Raw genomic sequence first — 24,147 nt, 5'->3', positions numbered from 1 at the left:
TATGTAATGAGTGTAGAATTGAATGCATATTAAATAATCATTCCTGAGTATGACCTTAAAAACTGTAAATATTGGAAGCTTTTTTGAAAGGTTAAAAAGTATACTAAATAGTAATATAGTAAGTGATTATATTGTAGTAATTATAATACTTACCTGCAGAACCAAAAAAGAAAAACTTTTCCTGTTATGTGAATGAATAGTTGTTAGTAGTGATTTGGGATAAAATGTGAGGTGATATTTTAATATACTGATCCAAAAAGTGAAGCATCTAAACAGCTTAGGTGGAACTAAAATTGATGTTTGAGGTCAGAATGATTAGGCGACTCAAAAAGTGGCTGCAGTTGTAATGATGACCCTGACATTTAAGGTGAATGTGAGTTTGACTAAAATTGTTCTCTGAATGTAAGTAAAATAAAATAATATTTTAGATATATTATTTTGATATGTGTTATTAAACATTTATATATTGAGAGGATTTAAAGTAGGTATTTGATTATTTCATCTCTATTATTGGCTTATATTTGAGTTGGCAAAACTATTTTAAATAGTTCTTACTGGGATACCGGGGTATCTAATTTTCAGGGTCATTTCAGATTGTTTAATTTTATAGTTGCCTACAGTTTAGGTATTAGAAAGGCTATTCATTAATTTAACAAATATTTATTCAGCCCCTTTTACAATCTGATCACCCCACCCTTCCACCCCCCAGGTGCTGGGGATAAAGTAGTAAATATTAATACATAAGATGTTCTTGAGTCTTTCCCTGTTGGAGCTTTGAATCAAAGGAATTTAGAAATTGAAATATGAATGTTGTAAGTGGAAGGACTCTTATAAGCCATTGAGTTTTTAAATTTAATAAAGAGGGAAATTGAGACCCCTCAAAAGAAAATAACTACTTAAAGTTACACAGCCTGTTAATAGGCTGAAACACTATTTCTGACTCTTGGTAGAGTGATTTTCAACCTCCACTTTTATGAAGTCTGCCAAACTTAGGAATGCCTTCTTTGTCTGGGCTGGGCTATTTTGGATATAATAGAAATTTTACAAAAAGACAGTTCAGAACACTAAGAGAGAAACGAGCTATAAGAGAGAAACCAGTTAAAGAGTTTCACATATCTCTTTTTTTTCACTTTTTGAAAATTTTTATTAGTTTCAGGTGTACAAAGTAATAGACATTTAAACCCCTCATAAAGTGATAACGCACCCCCCAGGCTACTACCCCTCTGGCATCTTATATAGCTGTTACAATACCATCGACTATCTTCTCTATGTTGTACTCCACATCCTGTGACTATATATACCTATATATTTAGTTATAGTTGGCATTCAATGTTATTCTACTTCAGCTTCAGGTGTATAATGCATTGGTCAGGCATCTACACAGTCTATGACGTGATCCCTCTGATAAGTCCAGTGCCCATCCGGCACCTTATATGATATTCACAACATTGTTGATTATATACCACATACTGTATTAACTATAAATTTGTATTTCTTAATGCCTTCTTCACCTTTTTCACCCTGGCCCGCAACCCAATTCCCAACTATCATCCTGATAGATCTAGTACCTATCTGGCACCATACCTAGTTGTTACAGTATTTTTGAGTATATTCCTTATGCATCCCCATGACCACTGGATAACAACCAATTTGTACTTCTTAATCACTTCCCCTTTCACCCATCCTTAACCCTCCCTCCCATCTTAAAGAAATTCCTCTAACATTCCTTGTAATAACTGGTTTGGTGGTGATGAACTCCTTCAGCTTTTTCTTGTCTGGGAAGCTCCTTATTTGTTCTTCAATTCTAAGTGACAGCGTTGCTGGATAGAGCAATCTTGGATGTATGCCGTTGTTTTTCATCACTTGGAATATTTCCTGCCACTCCTTTCTTGCCTGCAAAGTTTCTGTTGAGAAATCAGCTGACAGTCATATGGGGGCTCCCTTGTAGGTAACTAACTGCTTTTCTCTTGCTGCTTTTAAGATTCTCTCTTTGTATTTGACCTTTGGCATTTTAATTATGATATGTCTAAGTGTGGGCCTCTTTGGGTTCATCTTGTTTGGGACTCTGCTTCCTGGGCTTGAATGTCTATTTCCTTCACCAGGCTATGGAAGTTTTCTGTCAATATTTCTTCAAATAGGTTTTCAGTTCCTTGCTTTTTCTCTTCTCCTTCTGGTACCCCTATAAAGTGATTGTTGGTACACTTGATATTGTCCCAGAGGCCCCTTAAACTTTCCTCAAGTTTTTGGAGTCTTTTTTTCTTTCTGCTGTTCTGGTTGGGTGTTTTGTACTACCTTATCTTCTACATTGCTGGTTGGATCCTCTGCTTCATCTAATCTACGGTTGATTCCCTGTAATATATTCTTTGTTTCTGTTATTATAGCCTGTATTTCTAACTCATTCTTTTTTATGGTTTTCATCTCCATTTTTGTGCTCCCTATCTCTGTTGAAGTTTTCCCTGAGATCATTGAGCATTCTTATAACTAGTGTTCAGAACTCTGCATCTGATAGATTGTTTACCTCTGTTTCACTTAGTTCTTTTTCTGGAGCTTTGTTCTATTCTTTTATTTGGGACATGTTTCTTTGTCTCCCCATTTTGGCTGCCTCCCTGTGTTTGGTTCTGTGTATTAGGTAGGGCTGCTATGTCTTCTTGTCTTAGTAGAGTGGCCTTATGTAGTAGATGTGCTGTGGGGCTCGGTGGTGCAGTCTTTCTGATCACCTGAGCCACGTACTCCAAGTGTGTCCCTTGTGTGGGTTGTGTGTGCCTTCCTCTTGTAGTTGAGCCTTGGTTGATAATTGTACATGAGTGTGAGGGACTGACCCTTGCGCTCACTGATTGTGAGGACTGGCCTTGACTATAGAGGAAGAGTTGTTGTGCAGAAGCTGACCCTGTGGCTCCAGCTCATTTTGAAGCTGGCCACTGGGGGCACCAGCCCCAGGACCACCTTGGAGGGGATCTGCTGTAGGTCTACTTCAGCAGCCCATGCTCCACCTGGGACCACCCAGTGGGAGCCTGAAAGAAATCCGCAGATGGCTGCTGCCCATGCTGTGCTTGGAAGTGCCTTGAGAGGCCAAGCTGTGAACCAAGGCCGGCTGCTGCTTGTGCTGGCTTAGGGTTGCTCAGCCAGAGGTACAGAACACGCTCAAGCCAGATGCTTATCTGAGTTCCACAAACCTTTGAGAGTCTAGGAAAAGTCTTCAGCTTGAGCCAAGGCAGGTGGTCTGCATGAAAAAGCCACTGGAAGCGGCCTGGGTGTGCCTGAAAGCTGGGTGGGGCGGGGTCTTGAACGAACTGTGGAGACTCAGGTATGGCGGCTGCCTCTGTTCACTTGCTGGGAAGGGAGAGGGCTCAACAAAGAAGCAATGGCTTCCGCCAGCTCCCCCATCCAGGAGAAAGCCGCCTCTCCAGCCCCTGTCCCAAGCCAGACAACTCAATTCCCCACCATTTGTCCCTGCCACCTTTCTAGCTGCTGCCCCAGTGCTGGAGCTCAGAGTGAGTGATTTCATTGGTGGGTAAGTCTGCACACAATCCCTTTAAGAGGAGCTCCTGGGAGTGCAGCTACACTCAGTCTCACTCAGTCACAATCTCCACTGGTTTTCACAGCCAAAAATTATGGGGACTTCTCTCCCCAGCACTGGAACCCTGGGATGGAGTGGGGCTGGGATTTTTTGCCCTTCTAGGGATGTTGAGGGACCCCCACAGCCAAAATAGCCCTCTCCATCTTTAATGGTCACACGTGGATGTGGGACCAGCCCGTTCCTTGTCTCTGACCTTCCTACCAGTCTGGAGGTGGCTGCTTCTGCACGTCCTTATTTGAAAGGCTTCAGGTCAGCTTGATTTTAGGCGAGTCTCAATAATGGTGCTTTTGTAGATTAGTTGTAATTTTGATGTGGTTGTGAGAGAAGGTAAACACAGCGTTTACCTACTGTGCCATCTTGGTTCCTCCCCCTCACATACCTCTTTATTTTCCCTCACAGAATGCAGTGCTTAGTCAGTACTGAAATATTACCTTCATTGTTTTCAGTATTCTTCCTAAAAATAAAAATTAATTATTTAAGGGAGTAATGAGCCTTGAGTGGGTTTTAACTCTTTCATGTTGGGAGCAAATGATTCTTGAGATGGGCTGGGAAGAAGGAGCTACTCTCAGTGTCCAACTGAGCATGTAATTTCCAGGCTGTCTGTCCTGCACAGGGGAAAGGATGTGTTCACTCATGATGAAATTTACTTCTGCCCCACCCCACATCTGATAGATAGGTAGGTAGGTAGGTAGGTAGGTAGATAGATAGATGATAGATAGATAGATAGATAGATAGATAGACAGACAGACAGACAGACAGACAGACAGACATAATTGCCACTCATTGAGCATGTAACAAGGTTGGCATTATTTTAAATACTGTGCACATATTATTTAATCCTTAAAACAGTTCCAGTAGGCTCTGGTCAAGGTAAAATCCCATTGCGTCTGTCTCAGGTATATCCTGTTAGGCTTGAAACAAAAAGCTATCACTTGATAGCAATCAATAATAGTAACAAAAATAATGATGATGCCTATTATATGATAGGTACTATCTAAGTGACATACATGTATCAACTCTTTCTCATAATCCTTATAGTGAAAGTTGCTGATGCAGCCCATGAGATTTGAAACGTTAGGAGTAGGAGTGGGGCATAAGAAGCAAATGGGAATAGTTCAGTTTGAATTTGAGGTTATTCGTAATATCTGTAGACTATGAGAAAACTTGTGGACAGAAATTGCAGGTAATACTCTTCCTCACTACACATTTTTACAGGGGAGTGTGGTTATAAGCTTATGAGACTGAAAGCCAGTTGAATCCTCTGCCTCATCCCCTATCAGCCTTTCTAGCTCTATTTCCGGTGATCGTGAGGACAGTATGTGAATTCACAAAGTTCGGCTACTTCTGGGTTAAAGTAGTCGTCTTAAGGAGTTTGAAATGGTACATAGTTGTAATTGTGTGTGTGTGTGTGTGTGTGTGTGTGTGTGTGTGTGTTTTGGTAAGGGACTAGGTGAGATGAATTGAGTAAGGCACTAAAGTTAAAATCTGGCTTCACAGGTAAAATGTTATTATTTTTTTCTTTTTTTTAGTAGAGAAGAGGTAAGTTTTAGAGATAGTATTTTAAATTATTACATTTTGTTCTTCCTTCACCCCTTCTCAAAAATACCACATGGAATATTCCATTCATTACTGCCTGAGGAAAGTCATTACTTTGCAAGCTGCAGTTGCTGAAATGGTATAGTGGAAGAAACGTTTGCTTGCATTTTATTTTTTTTTTTAGAGTAATTTTTTGTTGTTGTTGGTAATTATTTTTTTGAATATCTAAACTGTGGCAAACAAGGAGAAGCAGATTTAAATTTATATCCGGGGAACCTCTTTGTGGATCATTTCATCAGATGACACCCTGTCAACCTCATATCTTGAAAAGAGGGATTAATGAAACAGCATCTAAAGCAGCAGTGAACTCTTATGGAATAAACCCTGACATCTTCCACAGTGTTTTGTGGGATAATTTCAGTTTCTTCAGACGCAGATTACATAAAGAAGATTGTAGGGCACGTGACACATTCTGGTTTCTTGTATTTCAGATAGTAGAAAAATTTTGCTACCTCTAAGAATGGATCCTGCAGAGATCTTATGACAGTTATAACTTTTATCGATGATTTTTCTCTCACAAATCCATTTTAATTATTTTAAATTTTTTATTCATCTATGCAACTTAAAGTAATTTGCAGTAAACTGCTTTATGTATAAAATATTGTAATGGTAGAGTAATGGATTGCCTGTGCATTGTAACCACAAAGGTAAGATACAGTATGCTTTCTGCATTTCCTTGTTAGTGACAGAATATGAGAGACCTTTTTGTTCATAAGGTATTTTAAAAATAAAGTATAGCTATTGCTATATATTTGGAAATAGATATTTGAATCCACGTGATGCTTAGTTTATATCCTGTAGGAAAGGTAGTGTTTTGAAATGTGTTTCAGATAGCTAAAAATAGTGTATTGAACGGATATTTTCTTCTCCTTATATTTACAGGATACTTTTCTCCCAATAGCAAAGGTTTATAAAGCCTTAATTGTATCTAAATTTTCTAAATATATTTTCATAGGTCTCTCCCTCTACTTTATTTTCTGTCCCAACGTGTTTTGCTGGTTGAAAGTAGAACTCATTTTGAGAACATTTTTTGGACTCTTCCATCTAGTCCAAGTATAGTTAATTTTTTTTAATGAGAAGAAAATAGGTTTTGATTGTGTTATGTTTGAAAAGATGTTGATTTGGACTTAGAATCATTGCATTTATACAAGTTCTCCGGAAAGGACTCACTTTGCTCATTGTCCTCAAAGTGCAGCATACTTCACTTAATCTCTAAGTTTGGTTTCTTTTAATTCTGAGCTTGTGGACATTGTATGATTGTGTAAGATTCAGGATGCTTATATTTTAGATTTATACATTGGTTTTCAAAATATGGAATAAGTTACTTTTTTGGTTTTTATTTCTATGCACTTATGACACATAGTGATTGTTAGTTGAAATTGCTGAGATTTTAAAGTTATATTCAGTAATTAAAGAATAAGCAAATTTGTAAATTCTGAAAGTAGGCTATTCCTATATACTAAATTATTTCTCAGAAGAGGAAAAGTGAGAAAATTGATGGAAATCAGTTTTCTTTGTTGCTCACAGAGTTACAGTTCAGACAGTAGGAATTTTGATCAGGTACAAACATGTTGATTGTCTGGTCCCATCCTGTTTGTAAGGGGATGTCTTCTGTATACCTGTAGGTAAACTGTCTTATTGAAATATTCTTAAAGAAAGTTTAAAGGGCAATAAGCCTGGAAAACAGGATTTTTTTATTTCCTCTCTAGTTATTTTCTTGGTTGTCTGTGGTTGATTCTGCCTGTGATTTACCTTTTATCACTTCATTTTCATTTTTATTTCTATTATAGGAAGGTATCTATCTGTTTGTTCTACCCTTGAAAGTTTAAAATATTTTTGCATTTACCCTTTTTAAACAAAAGAGCTATTTTAAAAAATATATATGGGATCAATAGCCTAAAGTTTTTATAAATTTTTATTAAGTAACTTAAAAAATACAAAAAGATGTAAGTTGGAATTTGGGAAGCCTAAAACATTATTTGTAGTTACTTTTGAAAGAGCCAAATTAAGATCATTTCTTCTGTTATTAGATATAAAATCCTTTGAACATGTTTAACCAATTAGTACAGCAGGAAGAGCAAAATTCTTAATTTCCTTTTTAATTGAAGTGTTACAGTGTTTTCTCTCCTTGGATCTTTTTTCTGATCTGTAGAGAGCTTTGTGGTTTTATATGTGTTTTTAAAGTCTGACAATATAGTTGATGTAATTCTATCACGTTAATACTAAAACACCTTTCCAAGTGAAGTTTTTTTCATTATCCGCCTCCCCTCTCTCCCACTTGTGTAGGCATGGTGAGCTAGGTAGGCATGTTTCATCACTGCTACCATGGATACCCTTAAGAACAGGCATGTGGGTTGAACTAAAGCAAGGATGACTAGTTTTCTGGGTTCCTCACCCCATAACTATATATTCTTCACAATGAAGACTCTTATTTTAAAACGTTTGCAAATGACTGGGTTGTGAGATGTGATGACTAAATCATCACTGCTACTGAACTGACAAATCTTGGCCTCCATTTACAATAGTGTTAATCCCATTTATTAACTTAAAACAATCATAAATATTTCTACATTTCTGGTTAATAAGTTTTAAACACAAATGTAATGTTTGCCTCTTAATGAAAATGAAAAACGTATTTCCTCTTTGAATTTTTAAAATATTGTTCTGAATTCAGATATTTTGCAGGGGAAAAGAGACTAGTGAGCATTTCTATTATGGCAGTATTTCTGATTATGGTTAGTCATACATACATTTTTTTATGTAGTTTAATCAGCTTGGATACAATATTCAGTTTGTGCTTTTCCACATGTCTTTCTAAGAGAGATTTATTTTTGTGTTTGTAAATCTTTGTGTTCTTAGCTTGCTCATTTGTAAATGTATGTCAGTTGGGGTGGAGTTAATATTGTTAAAAGGCCAGGCAGAGAAGTGTGCTTTTGTCAGGTTCCTTATCGCTGTAGGACAGTTAACTCGGAGCATACAAAGTCCAACAAGAGTGATTTGGAAGTATTGTTATATATGGTAAGTTTTCTTTTATTAGCAATAAACTGCAACTAAGATCATTTATATTCAGGTCATTTATATACAGGTTTCCCAGCTGTGCATTAACTTCTGACGGAGGGAGTTGCATAACTTTTAATACCAGAAATTTCTTGCAGTGAAATCATGTCTTTCTCCATCTTTTGTTCTACTGTTCTTGATCAAGTAGAAAAGGGATGTTCTCCATCTCTATTCATTTTAGGGTCATTTAGCAGAGGTTTAGATGGCAGGAGAAAGACCTGAAAAGAAAAAAATATTTTTCCCATGTTTTCTTGATTAAACTTAGAAAGGAGAAAAGGAGCTTTCATATTTCAGGAGATTCTCTTACACTTAGTACCAGTTGTGGATCTTTTTATTATTTTACTTATTTGCCCAAACTTTGAGGGATATGCAGTCTTGGGGGTCTCTTCCAATTAAGGAATTGCCAACACATATGGTTTAGGAGTTGCAGACCAGGTTTTCATTATTTCTGTTAACAGGTCTTTTGTGGGTGTTTTTTTTTTTTTTTCAATTCTCGTGAGGTATTTTTTGGGGTCTTTGAGATCTTCATGCATAATTTATTCTGTTTGCAAGCCCTTACCTGCAAATCTCACTAACACTTCAGATTCCAGCTCGTATATTACTTCCTTAGGGAAGCCTTCTTTGATGCCCAAGATTAAATGAGGTTCCTCTGCTTCTATAAGTATACCTTACTGTTCCTTTATAATATACACTATGTCGTGTTTGTGTGATTCTCTATTAATATTTGTTTTTTCCACTGGACTTTATAAGCTCTCTACAGTAAGACTCTTTTGTTCTTCATGGTATCCCCAATACCTAACTGTCTAGGTATCAACATATGGTGGATACTTAGTAAATAATTGTTGAATGAATGAAGCTTTGGCACAGATGTTCTCAACTTGTGGATTAAAAAAATATGAAAATTTTATTTTATAATGCATATTAACTCCTATTTTGAATATGGTTATATGTTGACATCTTGGAAAATTGTCACCAAAATTTACCTTTTTTATATTTATAATGAATTCAAAAGAATCCAGAAAGGTAGCATATCTTCCCAGTGGTTTTTACCTCCTTAGTTTATGGTGTGGATGGGATATATTATCGTATCTTGATGCTTAATTGGTTACTAGTCACTTAAATATTAGATTTGTTGACTGTATATATAAAGTGTGTGTTTTTTATATACTTAATTTGGGAGAGACAGATCTTTTTCATTTGAAAGGGCTTACTTCCATCTCTTGGCTGCAAAATATTAACTAACAACTTTAGCACTATCCAATAAAATTTTATGCAGTAGTAGAAATGTTGTATATCTGTTCTGTCTTATTCACTAGCACGTGAAATATGACCAGTTTGAGAGAGGAACTGGCTTTTAATTTTAATTAATTTAAATAGATTTTGATTATTGATCTATTACAACCATTCCCATACACCAGCCAACTCGTCACTTGTTTACCCTGAATTTTTTAAACATTTTTTGAGTGTGTAATAAATTCACATATTAGTCAAAATAAACTCAAGAATCAAAACTGTCATTAAAAGTTTATATAACTGTGTCTCACTTCTATCCCTTTTCCCCTGGTCCCAACAGGAGACTTTTTATTTGTTTCTGTTTATCTTTCCAGTGTTTATACATTTAGGAGAAGACTTTTTATTTCTCTCTTTCCTCATATAGTAAGTGGTGTATTTTATAGTTTACTGCTGGCTTTACTTCTAATATCCTGTCGGTCTCTCTATTTTAGTACGCAGAGCTTTTCATCATTCGTTTTTACAGAGCTACAACATTTCACCTTCCAGATCTTCCACCTTCCAGAGTTATGAAGACTTTACCGAGGTGTTCTTTTGGTACTTAATACAGAAGTTCTACAGATTTCATTTTTAAATCTTTGGAGCATTTGAAGATTATTCTGATGTATAGTGTCAGTTGTGGAACCAGTGTAGTATTTTTCCACATGGCTACCCATTTGTTCTAGTGTCATTTATTAAGTCCCTATTTATCCCCACTGAATTGACATGCCACTTTTCGACAAATGAATTCCCATATGTATTTGGGTCTATTTCTGGACTTTCAGTTCTGTTTCATTAATCTGTTCATTCATGAACCAACTCAACAGTGCTTCACTTATTGAAGCTTTTTAGTATGCCTTAACATCTAATACAACTGTCCTCTCTCATTGATTCTGTTTTTGAGCTTTCTCTTTTTTAAAAAAGGAATTTTTTTTCTGTTTGTTTTTCCATGTAAACTTTAAGATCAGCTTACCTAATCTGAGAAAAAGTGTTTCAGTATTGAGAACACCCTCTAAGTAACTAATAACACCTTAAGAACTGTTTCCTGCCCAGTAGAGAGAGGCAGGATAGTTGAGTAAGTTTATCTTCTATGTATGTTCCCAACTAGTATAAACTACCAACAAGAGGCTGGGCAGGGTTTCTTGATTCCCTCGCCTGGGAAACGGGATTCTAAATTCATCTTTTAAAGTGATTACCAGTTGATATTTGTTTAATCAGAGACACATTTTATCTGTTTCATAAGTTTTACTAGCCCTTTGCTCCATGAGTTTACCAGTGAGACTAAAATTACCTGCCTCTGACTTAATGAAAAAGTTTATTTCTGGTGCCAACTCTGGTTGGTGTTTGGATACTCAGAGGGCTGTGTTTAGAGTTCTAACAGGTTGAAGGAAAGAATGCTGTCATCAAATAGTAATCTTTGCCATAGCTGAGGGATTGGAGAAAGGTGGGGGCTTGGCAGAACAGTGGGATCATATGTACTTAATATGTTTTGAAAATCCTTACCCGGTATTGAATGGTCATCTATAGTATTTACAATGGCTCCATTGTTTGAATATTTATAATTTATTTAATCAGTCAATATTTGGTTTATTTCTGTTTTTTTTTCTCTTAATTGATGCTTAATCTCTGAACATAACCATTATTCTGTAGGTGAGGAATTTCTAGTATAAAAGGTATGAACATTTTTAATGTTTTGATAAATATTGCTACAATTTCTAAACTTAAATCACCTTCAGACTATTTTCTCATTTAAAATATTAATTTTCTCATTTAAAATATTAAATGTATTTTCACTAAATTGTTTCTCTACATCTGGAAAGGCTTTTTATAACTTGAATCTTAAACCCATAATGGTTGTGTTTCTTTGAACTTTCCAGAATATATTGTCCTGTTTCTTGACTCTTACATCTTTTTGTTAATTTTTAATATCCAATCATTGTTCTCCTAGGGTTCACGTTATTTGGCAATCTATTGATTTGAAATAATAGAGGTTGCTTTCAAGTTGCTTTCAATACTGTCCTATTTCTGCTCATCCTTTTACAATTGGACTTGCAATTGAAAGAGGATAACCAAGGCTTCCTTTTTTCTTATTTTGTAATTCTCTCACCTTTTAAATTCCTTATAGTCTGCATTCTTCAGCAGTTACTCAATTGAAGTTGTACCACTTAGTCTGGGCAGAGAGTAAAGGGTAATAGTTAAGGGCTCGGGCTTTGGAGACCTTTGAGGTTCTAGTCTCAACACTGGATTCCTGGACAAGTCACTCCTTCTGTGTTTCATTTTCCTCATTTCTAAAATGGAGAAAATAATGGTACCTACTTTACAGGGTTGTTAAACATTAATTGAACTAATACCTGATAGGTCTTTTTAGTCATTTTTATTAAATAGTAATAAAATATATAGCCTCCTGGTTGGACAGAACAGTCTTTTCTGAATCATTGTGTGTCTTTGATACTAGGTTTTTCCTCTTTTGTAATTCTTGTTGCTTGCCTTTTATGATTAGTGTGCTGGTTCTCTTTCTTTATTAGGGGTCGTGGATGGTTTAGGTCTAGCTCTATCATTAAGGCAAGATGGACGTAGGAATAAAAGGAAAGTGAAAAAAGAGATTTAGACACTTCTGCTTGAGCCTGTTTCTTTGTTCTTTGCTGTTTGTATTTTGGATTTTAGAGTTATGCTAATGCCTGCTCTTTGGAGATCGCTCCCTGAATTTCTGATTACCAAAGTTCATAATTGTAATAACTATGATACTTGTTGATGATTAGTGTGTAAGCATCTTATATGGATAAAGAAAAAGGATCGTCTGTATGTGAAAATAGATATTTACTTGCAATTCCAGTGGATACTCAACAACTGTTTGTTTTAACTAGATAACTGATATAATGGTAGGTAGTAGGTCACCATAGAAATGTTGAATTGTTTTGCCTTATCAGTTTGGAAATTAAGAATAGGAAATTTGATTCCTTTGGGTGAATTAGCTGTCTTTTATTTAAATGTTCATTTTTGTGTGTGTCAGAGCTCTTTTACTTGTGCTAGATTGTATTAAAATTGTATACTATCCAGCAGCTTTGAAAGGGGTGTTAAACCTTTTAAAAGAAAGTCCCAGTACAAATATTTCAGATTTTTTAGATTATTTGAATAGTGAATAGAATTGCTGCCCTCTACTGTTGGCCAATTGTTTTGCTGCCATGTAAAAATGTTTTGTTAACTGTACTAAGATAATTTTTACTATATGTACAATTAGATTGGCGTATAACTCCATAAAACATTCTGATATTTTAGTTTTTAAATTATATTTGTTAATTAATGCTGACTCTCACTAAATATGTTTATTGTCATCATTTTGGCTTTTCAAAAAACTTGGATCCTGGAGTAAACTTTAGTCTTAGCTTCTCATTTTACATGGTGAGCTTTAAGTAGTTGTTAGATTGATTTCATGTGGTTATGAGATTCATAGCTTGTATTGATAGCTTGTAAGCAAACTACAAAGTTCTACAGGTAAAGGTAATTTTTCTAAAATAATCGTTGTTTTAATTTACCTTATTTAATGTATTTGAAATTTTAATCAGTATTACATAGGGATGTAAGATCTTTGTGTGATTATTTTTAACCTCTGGTTTTCATGTTTTTCACTTATAAATGAAGGGATTGAAGAGATGATTTTAAAGAGTCCCTTTAGCTTTGTTTTGCTGAGTACCTACTGGGTATTAAGTACCTATACTATATATAAGATAGGCATGGAAAAACAAGGGTGATTAATACAGTTCTTACTCTAGATCAGGGGTCAGCCAGTGGGCAAAATTAGGCCATGCTCATTCATTTACTTATTTTCATGGCTGCTTTTGTGCTAAAACAGGAGAGTTGAGTAATCGTTACAACAGAGACCATATAACCTACAAAGTTGAAAATACTTACTGTTTGGCCCTTTACAGAAACTGCTGACCCCTGCCCCAGATGAACTACCAGTCTAGTAAGGAAGATAAATATCTAAAAAGATAATTTTAAATGGGTGTTTATAAAGGACACATAGACAAAATGCCAGGAGTAGTTCAAATAAAGTTAGTACTCAATGAAGAAAAATGTACTTTCATCATTAGCATCATTCTCCCAGTTGAGTAGTCTCCTAACATTTTCTCAGAGGTTCTAGTTTATCAGCCATTAGCAGGTATCCTGCTTCACAGCCTCATTATTTCCGTCATCAGTTATGACTTTTTTGGGGGTAGATGCTCAAATCTAATATGCATCTCAATGCCTTTTTATAACTTTGATCACTACCTACTTAAAAATATAAAACATTTCCAGTACACCCCACCCCGCCTTTTCCGTTGTCTCTTGGAGATATGGTCCAAAACCCCTAATGGATGCCTAAAACTGCAGATAGTACCAAGCTCTACATATGTATACACTACTTAAAAATAAACAACCCACCAACCTATGATAAAGTTTAATTTATATATTAGTCACAGTAAGAGATGGGCGATCAAGAGAGAGTATTCCAAAGTAGGGAAAACGAGTACGTTTGTATGTTAATACAGGAATTACAGTGTGATGGAAGAATTAATAGTAAAAGAAATAAGAAACTGAATGAAAAAATAATGAATAGATGCCAACACGTAGATGCAGGATGTCCGAATTATCTGACAAAGATTTTAAAGCAGCAAACTTAAAAATGCTTCAGTGAGCAATTACAAATATGCTTGACTCAAATAATATAAAGCCACAGCAAAAAACAAAACAAAAAAACATAATATGTAGAGACTAAATGGAAATGGTAGAACTGAAAGTACAATAACCAGAATGAAATTATCGAACCTGAATAACAGAAAACATAAAAAAGCAAAACAGCAAAAATCAGAGCTTCAGAGACCTGCAGGGTTAGTAAAAAAGATCTAACATCCATGTCATTCGAGTCTTTGAAGGAGAGAAGAGGGTAGGGCCAAAAAAGTACACAAAGAAGTAATAAAATATGGGTTCTGACAGTTAAGTTCATGAACTCGTCCTAGAAAAAGCGCTATATACCTCATTGCTGAATATCACTATGGTCACCTTCGAAGTACTCCCCTTGGGAAGCTATGCCAGTGCCTAGTCCACTCTTCAAAGCAATTTTGGAAGGAACTCTTTTTCTGGAATGGCCGTCAGAGCTGTCGTCATATTACCCTTGATACCTGGAGGTCATCAAAATGTCTTCCTTTCAATATTTCCTTTATCTTCGGGTAAAGAAAGAAGTCATTGGGGGCCAGATCAGGTGAGTAGGGAGGGTGTTCCAGTACAGTTATTTGTTTACTGGCTAAAAACTCCCTCACAGACAGTGCTGTGTGAGCTGGTGCATTGTCGTGATGCAAGAGCTATGAATTGTTGGCGAAAAATTCAGATCGCTTTCATCTAACTTTTTCATGCAGCCTTTTCAGCACTTTCAAATAGTAAACTTGGTTAATTATTTGTCCAGTTGGAACAAATTCATAATGAATAATCCCTCTGATATCAAAAAAGGTTAGCAACATTGTTTTGACTCTTGATTTGGACTGATGGAACTTTTTTGTTCGTGGAGAATTGGCTGACTTCCATTGTGCACTTTGACACTTTGTTTCAGGGTCGTATTGGTATACCCATGTTTCATCACCAGTGATAACATGGCCCAAAACATTGTCTTGCTTCTCTAAAAGGTCTTGGCAAACTTCGACTCTCCTTTGGTTTTATTTATCGGTGAGCTCCTTCGGGACCATTTTTGTTACACACCTTTCTCACGCTAAGATTTTCAGTTAAGATTTTTCTAACTATTTCTCTATTGATGTTTACTTGGCCTGCTGTGCTTCTCACAGTCATCCAATGATTTTGACACACACTTTGATGAATTTTTGCAATGTTTTCATCAGTTCTTTTCGTTAATGACTGCCCTGACCTCTTCATTAGTGACGTGGTCTCTCCCCTCAGAAAATCATTTAATCCATTTGTACACTGCCGTTTCTTCATGACATTATTCCCATAAACTTGGACTAACATGTCCCTGATTTCACTTCCACTCTTGCTAAGTTTAACAAGAAATTTAATTGCTCTAATTCAAGCTCAGACATTCTTCGACAACACACAAAAATACGCAACAACAATAATGCCACTCAGCAAGACACCGCCACATGTTGACACGAACACAGACACCTATGAGACACTGATATACCAAAGTTACAAAGCCTTACCGAGCTGTTTGTATAGTGCTGCCAATGTAAACACACTATGGCAAGTTCGCGAACTGAATTGTCAAACCTCGTATACAAAAGGTAAGCAAACCTCCATTATTGTACACCCCAAAAAATTCACATCAAGACACTCAACAAATTCCTGAAAACAAAAGACAAAGAAATATATTGTGAAAGCAGTCAGAGAGAAATGAGACACTATTTCTAGGAGAAGCACAATTCCAAAAAGAATGGTCAACCAGAATCCTATATCTAGCAAAAATCAAAACATTCTTGGGAAGTGGGAGGAGGGGTGGGAGAGAGAGAATGAGAGAATTTGTCGCCAGAATATCTACCCTAAAAAATGGCTAACTGAAATTATGTAAACAGAAAAGAAACAATAAAAGAAGGAACCTTGGAATATCAGGAATGAAGAAAGAATACGGCACACAAAAATATAGGTAAATACAGTCAACTTTCTTTTGAGCTGTCTGACTCATGTTTGCCAGTTGAAGCAAAAATTGTAACACTGATGTAGTTCTGCAACTATGGAGAAGAAATAGTTAAAACAGTTGTATCACATATGGGGAAGGGTAAAGGGACATAAATAAAGGTAAGTTTTCTCTATTTCAACTGGTAAAATGATGACACTAGTAAACTGTGATAAGTTTTATTTATATACACACAGACACACATAATACACACAGACACACACACATATGTACACCTACATTAACTCTTACATAGAGATACAATTAAATCACTATAGGTAAAACAGAACTCTTTAAAAAATGTTCAAGTAACTTGTAGGAAGGCAGGAAAAATAAAACAAATGAAAAACAGAAAAAAATAAAATGGCAGAGTTAAGCCCTAAAATATCAATAATTACATTAAATGTAAATGCTCTGTTATACAAATTAAAATGCAGAGATTAGCAGAGTAGATTAAAAATCATGACTCAAGTATATGCTGTCTACAAGAGATTCACTTTAAATATAACGATATAGACAGGCTAAAACAAAAAAGGGTGGAAAATACATATGCAGATATCAATCAAAGAAAAGGAGGAGCAACTACAGTAATAACTGAATAGCTAGACTTCAGAGCAAAGAAAATCAGAGACAGAGGGGAATGTTACATAATGATAAAAAGGTCAGTCCACCAAAAGACATAGCTATCAGAAGTGTGCATGTACCCAAAAACAGATATGTAAAATGTGTAAAGCAAAAACTGACAGAATTGTGAAGAGAAATTGACAAATCCACAATTATAGTTAGAGACTTCAACACCCCTCTCTCAACAAATTGATAGAGGCACGCAGAAAATTAGCTAGGATATAGAAAAACTCAGCAACACCATCACAACTCAGCAACACCATCACAAATTTGGATCTAATAGACATTTACAGAACACTGCACCCCAAGAACAGCAGAATAAACATTCTTTTCAAGAGCCCACAGAACATACCAAGATTATATCTTGGTCATAAGACAAACCTCAACAAATTTTAAAAGAACTGAAATACAGAGTGTATTTTCCAACCCCCAGCAGAAAGGTAATACCGTTTCCCCCCGAAAATAAGACTTAACCGGAAAATAAGCCCTAGCATGATTTTTCTATGACATCCCCTGAACATAAGTCCTACTGCGTTAATTAATATAAGACCCGATCTTATTTTTAGGGAAACATGGTAGGAAAAATCTCCAAACACTTGGAAACCAAACACTTCTTAATAATCCATAGATGAAACGGCCAATTTTGAAAGAAATGTGTCGATGTAAATGAAAATACAACATATCAAAATATGTTAGAAACTGTGAAAACAGTGTCGAAAGGGAAATTTATAGCATTAAATAGCATACTTGAGAAGAGGAAAGGTCTCAAATTAATAATCTAAGCTCCCACCTCAAGAATATGGGAAAAAAAGGAACAAAATAAACCCAAAGCAGTATTTTATTTGACAGGCTAGCATTTTATTAGGTAGGTGCAAAAGTAATTGCAGTTTTTGCAATTTTTAACCTTTTAAACCACAGTTACTTTTGCACCAACTTAATAAATCAACTTTTTAAGCTTAATAGAAATTGTCCACATTACCTTGGGCTACTCTTTGCCAGAAAAAATGGATAGTAAATTTGTAGGTATATGATGTTATTGCTGTTTTCCTAACTGTTTAAAAAGAACGCACATAAGCAAAACCCTAGCATTAATTTTAACTTCATGTGATTTAAGAAAAATAGTGTTTTATCTAACTCCATTAACCACTTGAATCTCTCATGGCCATCTTACAGCATTGTGATCTAACTGCATTTTCTTCAGGGTAAGAATTATTAGGAACTTCTTTGGGAATAGTTTCTGAGGTTGGAATTATCAGTGAAAGTTCATAAATTCTTCATGTATGAGCCATTACCATGGAAACTGATGTTACAACAACTAATTATAATTTATAACTTATTTACTTAGCCTTAAGATAATTAAATAAATTACTATATATAAAGCAATTCGAAGGGTTTTGGCAAGTAGTGCCATATCTTAGCAGATATTACTGTTGTTTTAATGTTGTGTTTTGGCAAACGTGAAAATTAAACTCAGATATTCTTTAAGATTTAAACTTCTGGTCTTTGTGAAATTATAATTGTTTAGTTTTTAAAGAGGCTAGTGTTGTCTGTAGTACAGAACTAAAACATTTATTAGATTGATCTGTCCTAATGTTTTCAAAGTGAGTGGGATGGAGGACAGGGACATGTCCAAATCATCTAGGGGTCTGAAAAAATTCACAACCGTGCTCGGTTAAGGGCTGCTGGTCTACAAATTTAGCTGCTTCTTGAGGACTTTTCTAAGAAAAATTTGCTAGGTCACCCTTGTTGTATGATATTAAGTAAGTCAGCATTTTTTAGTAAATGGAGTTTATATATAATTGAAAGTTTTCGTGACTAAATTTAGTTTTTCCGCATATTGAACTCTGACCTCTTGTTAATGTGATAGGTAAAAGAATTGGATTGAATATTTCTCTTGTGTTTAACCCCTTTTTATAAGATTTTAAGTAAAAGTGAAATCTTAAACATGGGACTGTAATATGTAATATAGACAGTATATTATTACCATGTATTTACTTACAAGTTCAGATTTATAATATTTGCTTATTATAAGTGTACATACACTAAGGCAGTTTTGAACAATGCAAACATTTCATTATCAGACTTAGCATGTTTTTTCTAATTTTGTTGTACAGAATGGAGAACACTGCAACTTAAACAAGTAATTGATAACAGTGTTTCAGAGCTTGCCGTTTAGTCTTGAATTGTCATTCTAGCAGCTAGAGAGAGTACTTGGAATTTCAAAGTTGGCTCACTAAATATTTGACCATTACTTGCATTTACTAATTGTTGAAAATGGGTTTTAGGGTCAGACATGATTCTCTTTTTCTGCTAGCTGTGACACCTTAGATCAATTATTTAAACTGTCCAAGCATTGGGTTCCTCATTTACCAAATGGACATTATAATAGTTTTTCCTTCATGAGGTATTTAGGATAAATAAGCTAAATATGTATGTTAAAATATGATTTTCAGAAAAGGAAAGTCATTACTCTTAGGCAAATGTAAAATGAACATCTGTCACAAATTTTATTCCTCTCACTTATTGATGAGGGAACTAGTAAAATGTTAAACCAGCCCAGAGTGCATTTGTAAACCTAGGTGTTTATACACAATGTTAAACATAGGATTGCTGAGTTAGATAAGAAACTGAGTAATGTCTATCTAACAAGATCGTGAACTTAATCTTTGTGGTTACTTTTTCAATTGGGCAAAATTATTTACTTCTCTACTGGGTAAAAATTTATAAGTTAACCTACAACTTCACTAAATCTGAGATTTTTTTTTATTAAATTTATTGGGGTGACAATTGTTAGTAAATTTACATAGATTTCAGGTGTACAATTCTGTATTACATCGTCTATAAATCCCATTGTGTGTTCACCACCCAGAGTCAGTTAGTTCTCCTTCCATCACCATATATTTGATCCCCTTTACCCTCATCACCCACCCCCCACCCCCTTACCCTCTGGTAACCACTAAGTTATTGTCTGTGTCTATAAATCTGAGATTTTTAATCAAAAACAAATAGTGAGTTGAAGTACATTTCCCTAAATCAGAATTTCTTAAGCTTGCGCTATTGATATTTTGAGCTAGATAATTCCTTGTTGTGGGATGCTGGTAGCATTCCTAGGCTTCTCCCCACCAGGTGCTAGTAGACCCTCCCTCCCCTAGTTGTGCCAACAAAAAATGTCTCCAGACGTTGTCAAATGTTCCCTTCAGGATAAAATTATCCCAGTTGAAAACCATTGCCCTAGATAACCTTAAGTGGCCTTTGTCCCTATCTGACATTGAAAGGATATGCCATCTAATTTTCCATTCTTTTCCAAATTTTTGATAATTTTTCTTACACATGTAAAGCACTTCACACAATGCCTGACAAGTAGTAGATAATAATTAAATGACAGATGCTGTTAATAACAATGACACTATTGTTGTTATCTGTCAAATTTACTCAGTTTCAAAACAGTCAAAAGTAGGATTTGCATGTTAAGACCTAAATTCATATTTCTCACATTCTCTCTGAAGTTTTAAATAGATTTTGACCCAGAATAAATAAATTGAATTCATTCTCTTTATTTAAAAGTCAGACAAGAACCACTCATAAGTTCCTAATAATCATTTTAAAAACAATCATAACCCAGTATTATTATAGTTAAATATATTACATGTTCACATGTAGTATACAACCAAACAACTGTTTAAGCCAAAACCATATTAAGAGCATAGGCTAGTAGATCTGTTTGAACTTTGCCTGGCATTGTATTAGTGATTCACATGCAAAAATAATCTACTTGCTTATGTAACTTTAGGTGAACAGATGTGCACAGGACTGAATTTTTATGAAGGCCCAGTGCAGAAATACAAATACATGACCTGTGCAACAAGTGCCTCCTGTGCACAAAAATTGGAGATGTATTTTGAGATCTACCAAGTTTAGTTGGTAGTATAAGTAAATAAATGGTTATAGATAAATACCAGTATTAATACTTGTTATACATTTGTGCTGGTGGATTTTTAAAATTAAAATTTCTGAAACAGTGAAAATGAAAGTTTTAAAATGAGAGAACATTGATGGGGTGTCTGGAGCATTGCAGTGAAATAGCTTGAGAACTAGAACTTGACAAATATAGTTCTGATTTAGTAGATATGTTTTTGAAATAAATAGTCTTCTAAGGAAGACAGTACTTTTTCTTGCCCTAGGTACATTTGACACTTGACCTTTTAAGTTTCACAGCTGTTTACCCATCAGGGTAATTAGACTGGAGAGCCAGCCATTTTCTATACAGTTTTAGAAATTTAACCTAATTTTATCTCTTTCTTTCCCCTTCCCTTTTAAAATTGCTTAAAAATGGGACAGCATAGGGAACAGTTTAGGAAATCAGAATTAAAAGGTATCTTTGAGTAGATTTGGAATCAGCATGATTGGTGATAAGGGAGTTCTTGTCGTTTGGATCACTGTCTCGGGGGTATAGCCAAGTATACCTTTTCTGCAAAAAAGCTTTATGAATTGATAACTGATTTTTGTAAAATTCAGCAATCTTCATTAGTAATTATCCTGGTGATTTCCTAACTGCTGTACAGATATAGTGCTTAGAAAGCCCCAAATATAAGTGGAAGAAAGAAAAGATAATTACATAGATATTATGTAATAAATATTACCTGTTTTAATGATGTGAAAGCTATGACACAAAGTGTAACACTTATATGCAAAATTTTAAGTATGAACCACTCTAAGAATGACATTCACAGTGTTTCGTTTGTGAAATAAATAAATGTAATTGTTCAGCTTTGGAGGTAATTAGGTAATGATACTTTTCTGCTAATGGGTTGATTAAAAAGCCAAAGCGCAGAAAATAGTCTTTGGAAGAGCGAATAAACTGGTGATAGATCAGTGAATTGAATTGTTTGACTTTTTGCCTTTGAACTTTCTACACAGTATGGATATACATCAAAATTGGTTCAGTAACATGTCCCCAAATTTTAAGTTTTTTTGATGTTTTGAAACTATTTTTATCTTACTGAACTTTTTACTGTCCTAGGGTAATTCTGTCGTTATTCTTTTTAATTTTCCCAGATAATTGATTTTGTTGTTGTTGCTTGAGTGGTTTAGAGAGAGGACTCAAATCACGAAATACAAGTGATTAAGGTACTTGTTTTTTACCTTTAAATTATATTGTAAATTAGCCTAGAAGTCCCTTGCTGCGACATCTTGCCCCTCCCCCAAGGCCACTAGCAAATATTCCAGCATAGTGTTCTGCTCTCATGCTGTATCTTATTCTCATGGAGGAGATAACAATGCTTACACTGCAGCAGGTGGAGCTCTTATGATGAATCTGATCTTGGATTAAATTTTAAGGATATTAGCAAGGTTTGGGGCCCTGACAAAGTGGTGCTGAATGAGAACATTCAGTCTGGGAATTTGATTGTAATTTTATTGAAACAGTTTTATTATATAGGAAAAGGAAGCAGCATCTTAATTCCATTCATAATATGCCGACCTGATCTCTGCTTTGGGGGTGGAAACAGGTGAAGAATGCAACATTTTAATACGAATCCTTTTAAAAGAGTGCTTTGGATCCAGATTAAATGTTCAAGACAGTCAGCAAGCAACATTTACCAAGGCATTTTTCTGGAATTTCAGTCTTGGATCGATTGAAATGTTCAGGGTCTGAAAAAATGTCTCCTAGCATCAAAAACTTGGATTGCTGGGCCGGCCTGGTGGCTCAGGCAGTTGGAGCTCCATGCTCCTAACTCCGAAGGCTGCCGGTTCAATTCCCACATGGGCCAGTGGGCTCTCAACCACAAGGTTGTCAGTTCAATTCCTCGACTCCCACAAGGGATGGTGGGCTGTGCCCCCTGCAACTAACAACGGCAACTGGACCTGGAGCTGAGCTGCGCCCTCCACAACTAAGACTGAAAGGACAACAACTTGAAGCTGAATGGCACCCTCCACAACTAAGACTGAAAGGACAACAACTTGACTTGGAAAAAAAATAAAAGTCCTGGAAGTACACACTGTTTCCCAGTAAAGTCCTATTCCCCTTCCCCAATAAAATCTTTTTTTTAAAAATGATCGAGAAAACAAACACTTGGATTGCTTTTCTCCAATGTTATGCCACTGTAAAGTAGCATGCACCAACAGTGCAATATCCTTAATGTTTGGATGTAAGGTAGGTTTGAATAATACTTCTAAAAAAGCTTAGTTTTAAAATCCAGTAGTATTTCACCAAAGAATAATTATGATTTGGATTAGATGGTTTGATTGACTTTAATTCATGGCATCACTTCCCTGTCCTTGGTGTGTTTGATGCAAGTAAATAATTGATTTTGTATACAGGGAAAGTGTGCTGGAAAAGGATCTGATTTTTATGAAAGCTACGTGTAAAATGTCGTTCTCCATTAATGAAGATTAATTATTGACTTGGAGTTTATGTTTTGCTACTGTGGAGAATTAAATACACAGGAAAAAACATTGATATGCAGGACTGGAAATGTCTTTGTTATGGAAGAAATTGTTGGTGGCAGGTTTGATGTTTAAACTAATGCCATAGGGTTTGTGATTTCGGTACTGAATCAAGAGTTGGTATTTAGAATTTAGATTGCATAGAGGGGAGAAAGAGCTTTTAAACACAACAAACAAAAGAAACGTGACCCTTTCTATCCCCTATAAGTGAAACAGTGGTTATGTTACTTTAGTGATGTGGTCTATAATAAAGTTTGCCTTAAATATAAATGGTTTCTTTATACAAATTATTAAATGGCATAAAGAAGTGATGTATTTTTACCTGATTTCTGCAGTCAAAACAATATATGATTTAAAACCAAGTTGAAAGCAGGAAGAACTTTTTAATGAATATGAGGGAATAATTACTTATTCTGAAGTATTGTTTTGAATGAAAGCTTTTTCTTAGTTTTTGTAGGACTTAAACTTCCCAATGGGTGATACGAAGAGGTCTCCAAATTACTGGTTAACTAAAAATATTATACTGAAACAGTTTTTTTAATCCCTTTATTAGTGAATATATTGCTTTTCTGATCACCTAAGTATCTGACCGCGCTCTCCCCCCGCCCCCCAACACACAGTTTAAACTCCTTGCAGTTCCAGGGAGTTCTTATTTTCCTAGTGGTGTTTCAGTTCTGAAATAATAACACGGAAGAGGTTGTGGAAGAAAAAATATGCTGCTTACAGAAACAGATTTTTTTACAAATTTGTTTTAACATTTGTAATTGGTCTTTAAAATGTGAACAGATGTAAAATTCATATGCATGGTTTAAATAGCTCAACCTACAGTTTTGTTTTTCCCAGTTTTTCAGCCTGCTTTTCCATGTGGTATGCACAACATATATTTTAGGGAAATGGTTTTTAATTTTTTAAATAATATTTTTAT

At 35.2% G+C, this 24,147-nt stretch overlaps 1 protein-coding gene across 16 annotated transcripts in view; it reads left to right on the top strand.

The window, feature by feature from the left end:
• DLG1 (discs large MAGUK scaffold protein 1) overlaps positions 1–24,147 on the top strand; it is a 247,770-nt gene that overhangs the window by 33,981 nt on the left and 189,642 nt on the right. Inside the window, exon 1 of one of the 16 annotated variants that reach the window (XM_081073461.1) lies at positions 5,661–5,820. The exons of 13 other annotated variants lie outside the window; for them this stretch is intronic. In XM_081073461.1, coding sequence (XP_080929587.1) covers positions 5,791–5,820 — 30 coding nt within the window. In that variant the 5' untranslated portion in view covers positions 5,661–5,790. Of the gene's footprint in view, positions 1–5,660; positions 5,821–24,147 lie in introns of those variants that run through there. 2 more of the 16 variants (XM_081073465.1, XM_081073469.1) reach the window with 2 other exon arrangements.

Source organism: Rhinolophus hipposideros (genome assembly GCF_964194185.1).
Source record: "Rhinolophus hipposideros genome assembly, chromosome: 2".
NCBI lineage: Eukaryota > Metazoa > Chordata > Mammalia > Chiroptera > Rhinolophidae > Rhinolophus > Rhinolophus hipposideros.
This window is presented reverse-complemented; position numbering and strand designations above follow the sequence as displayed.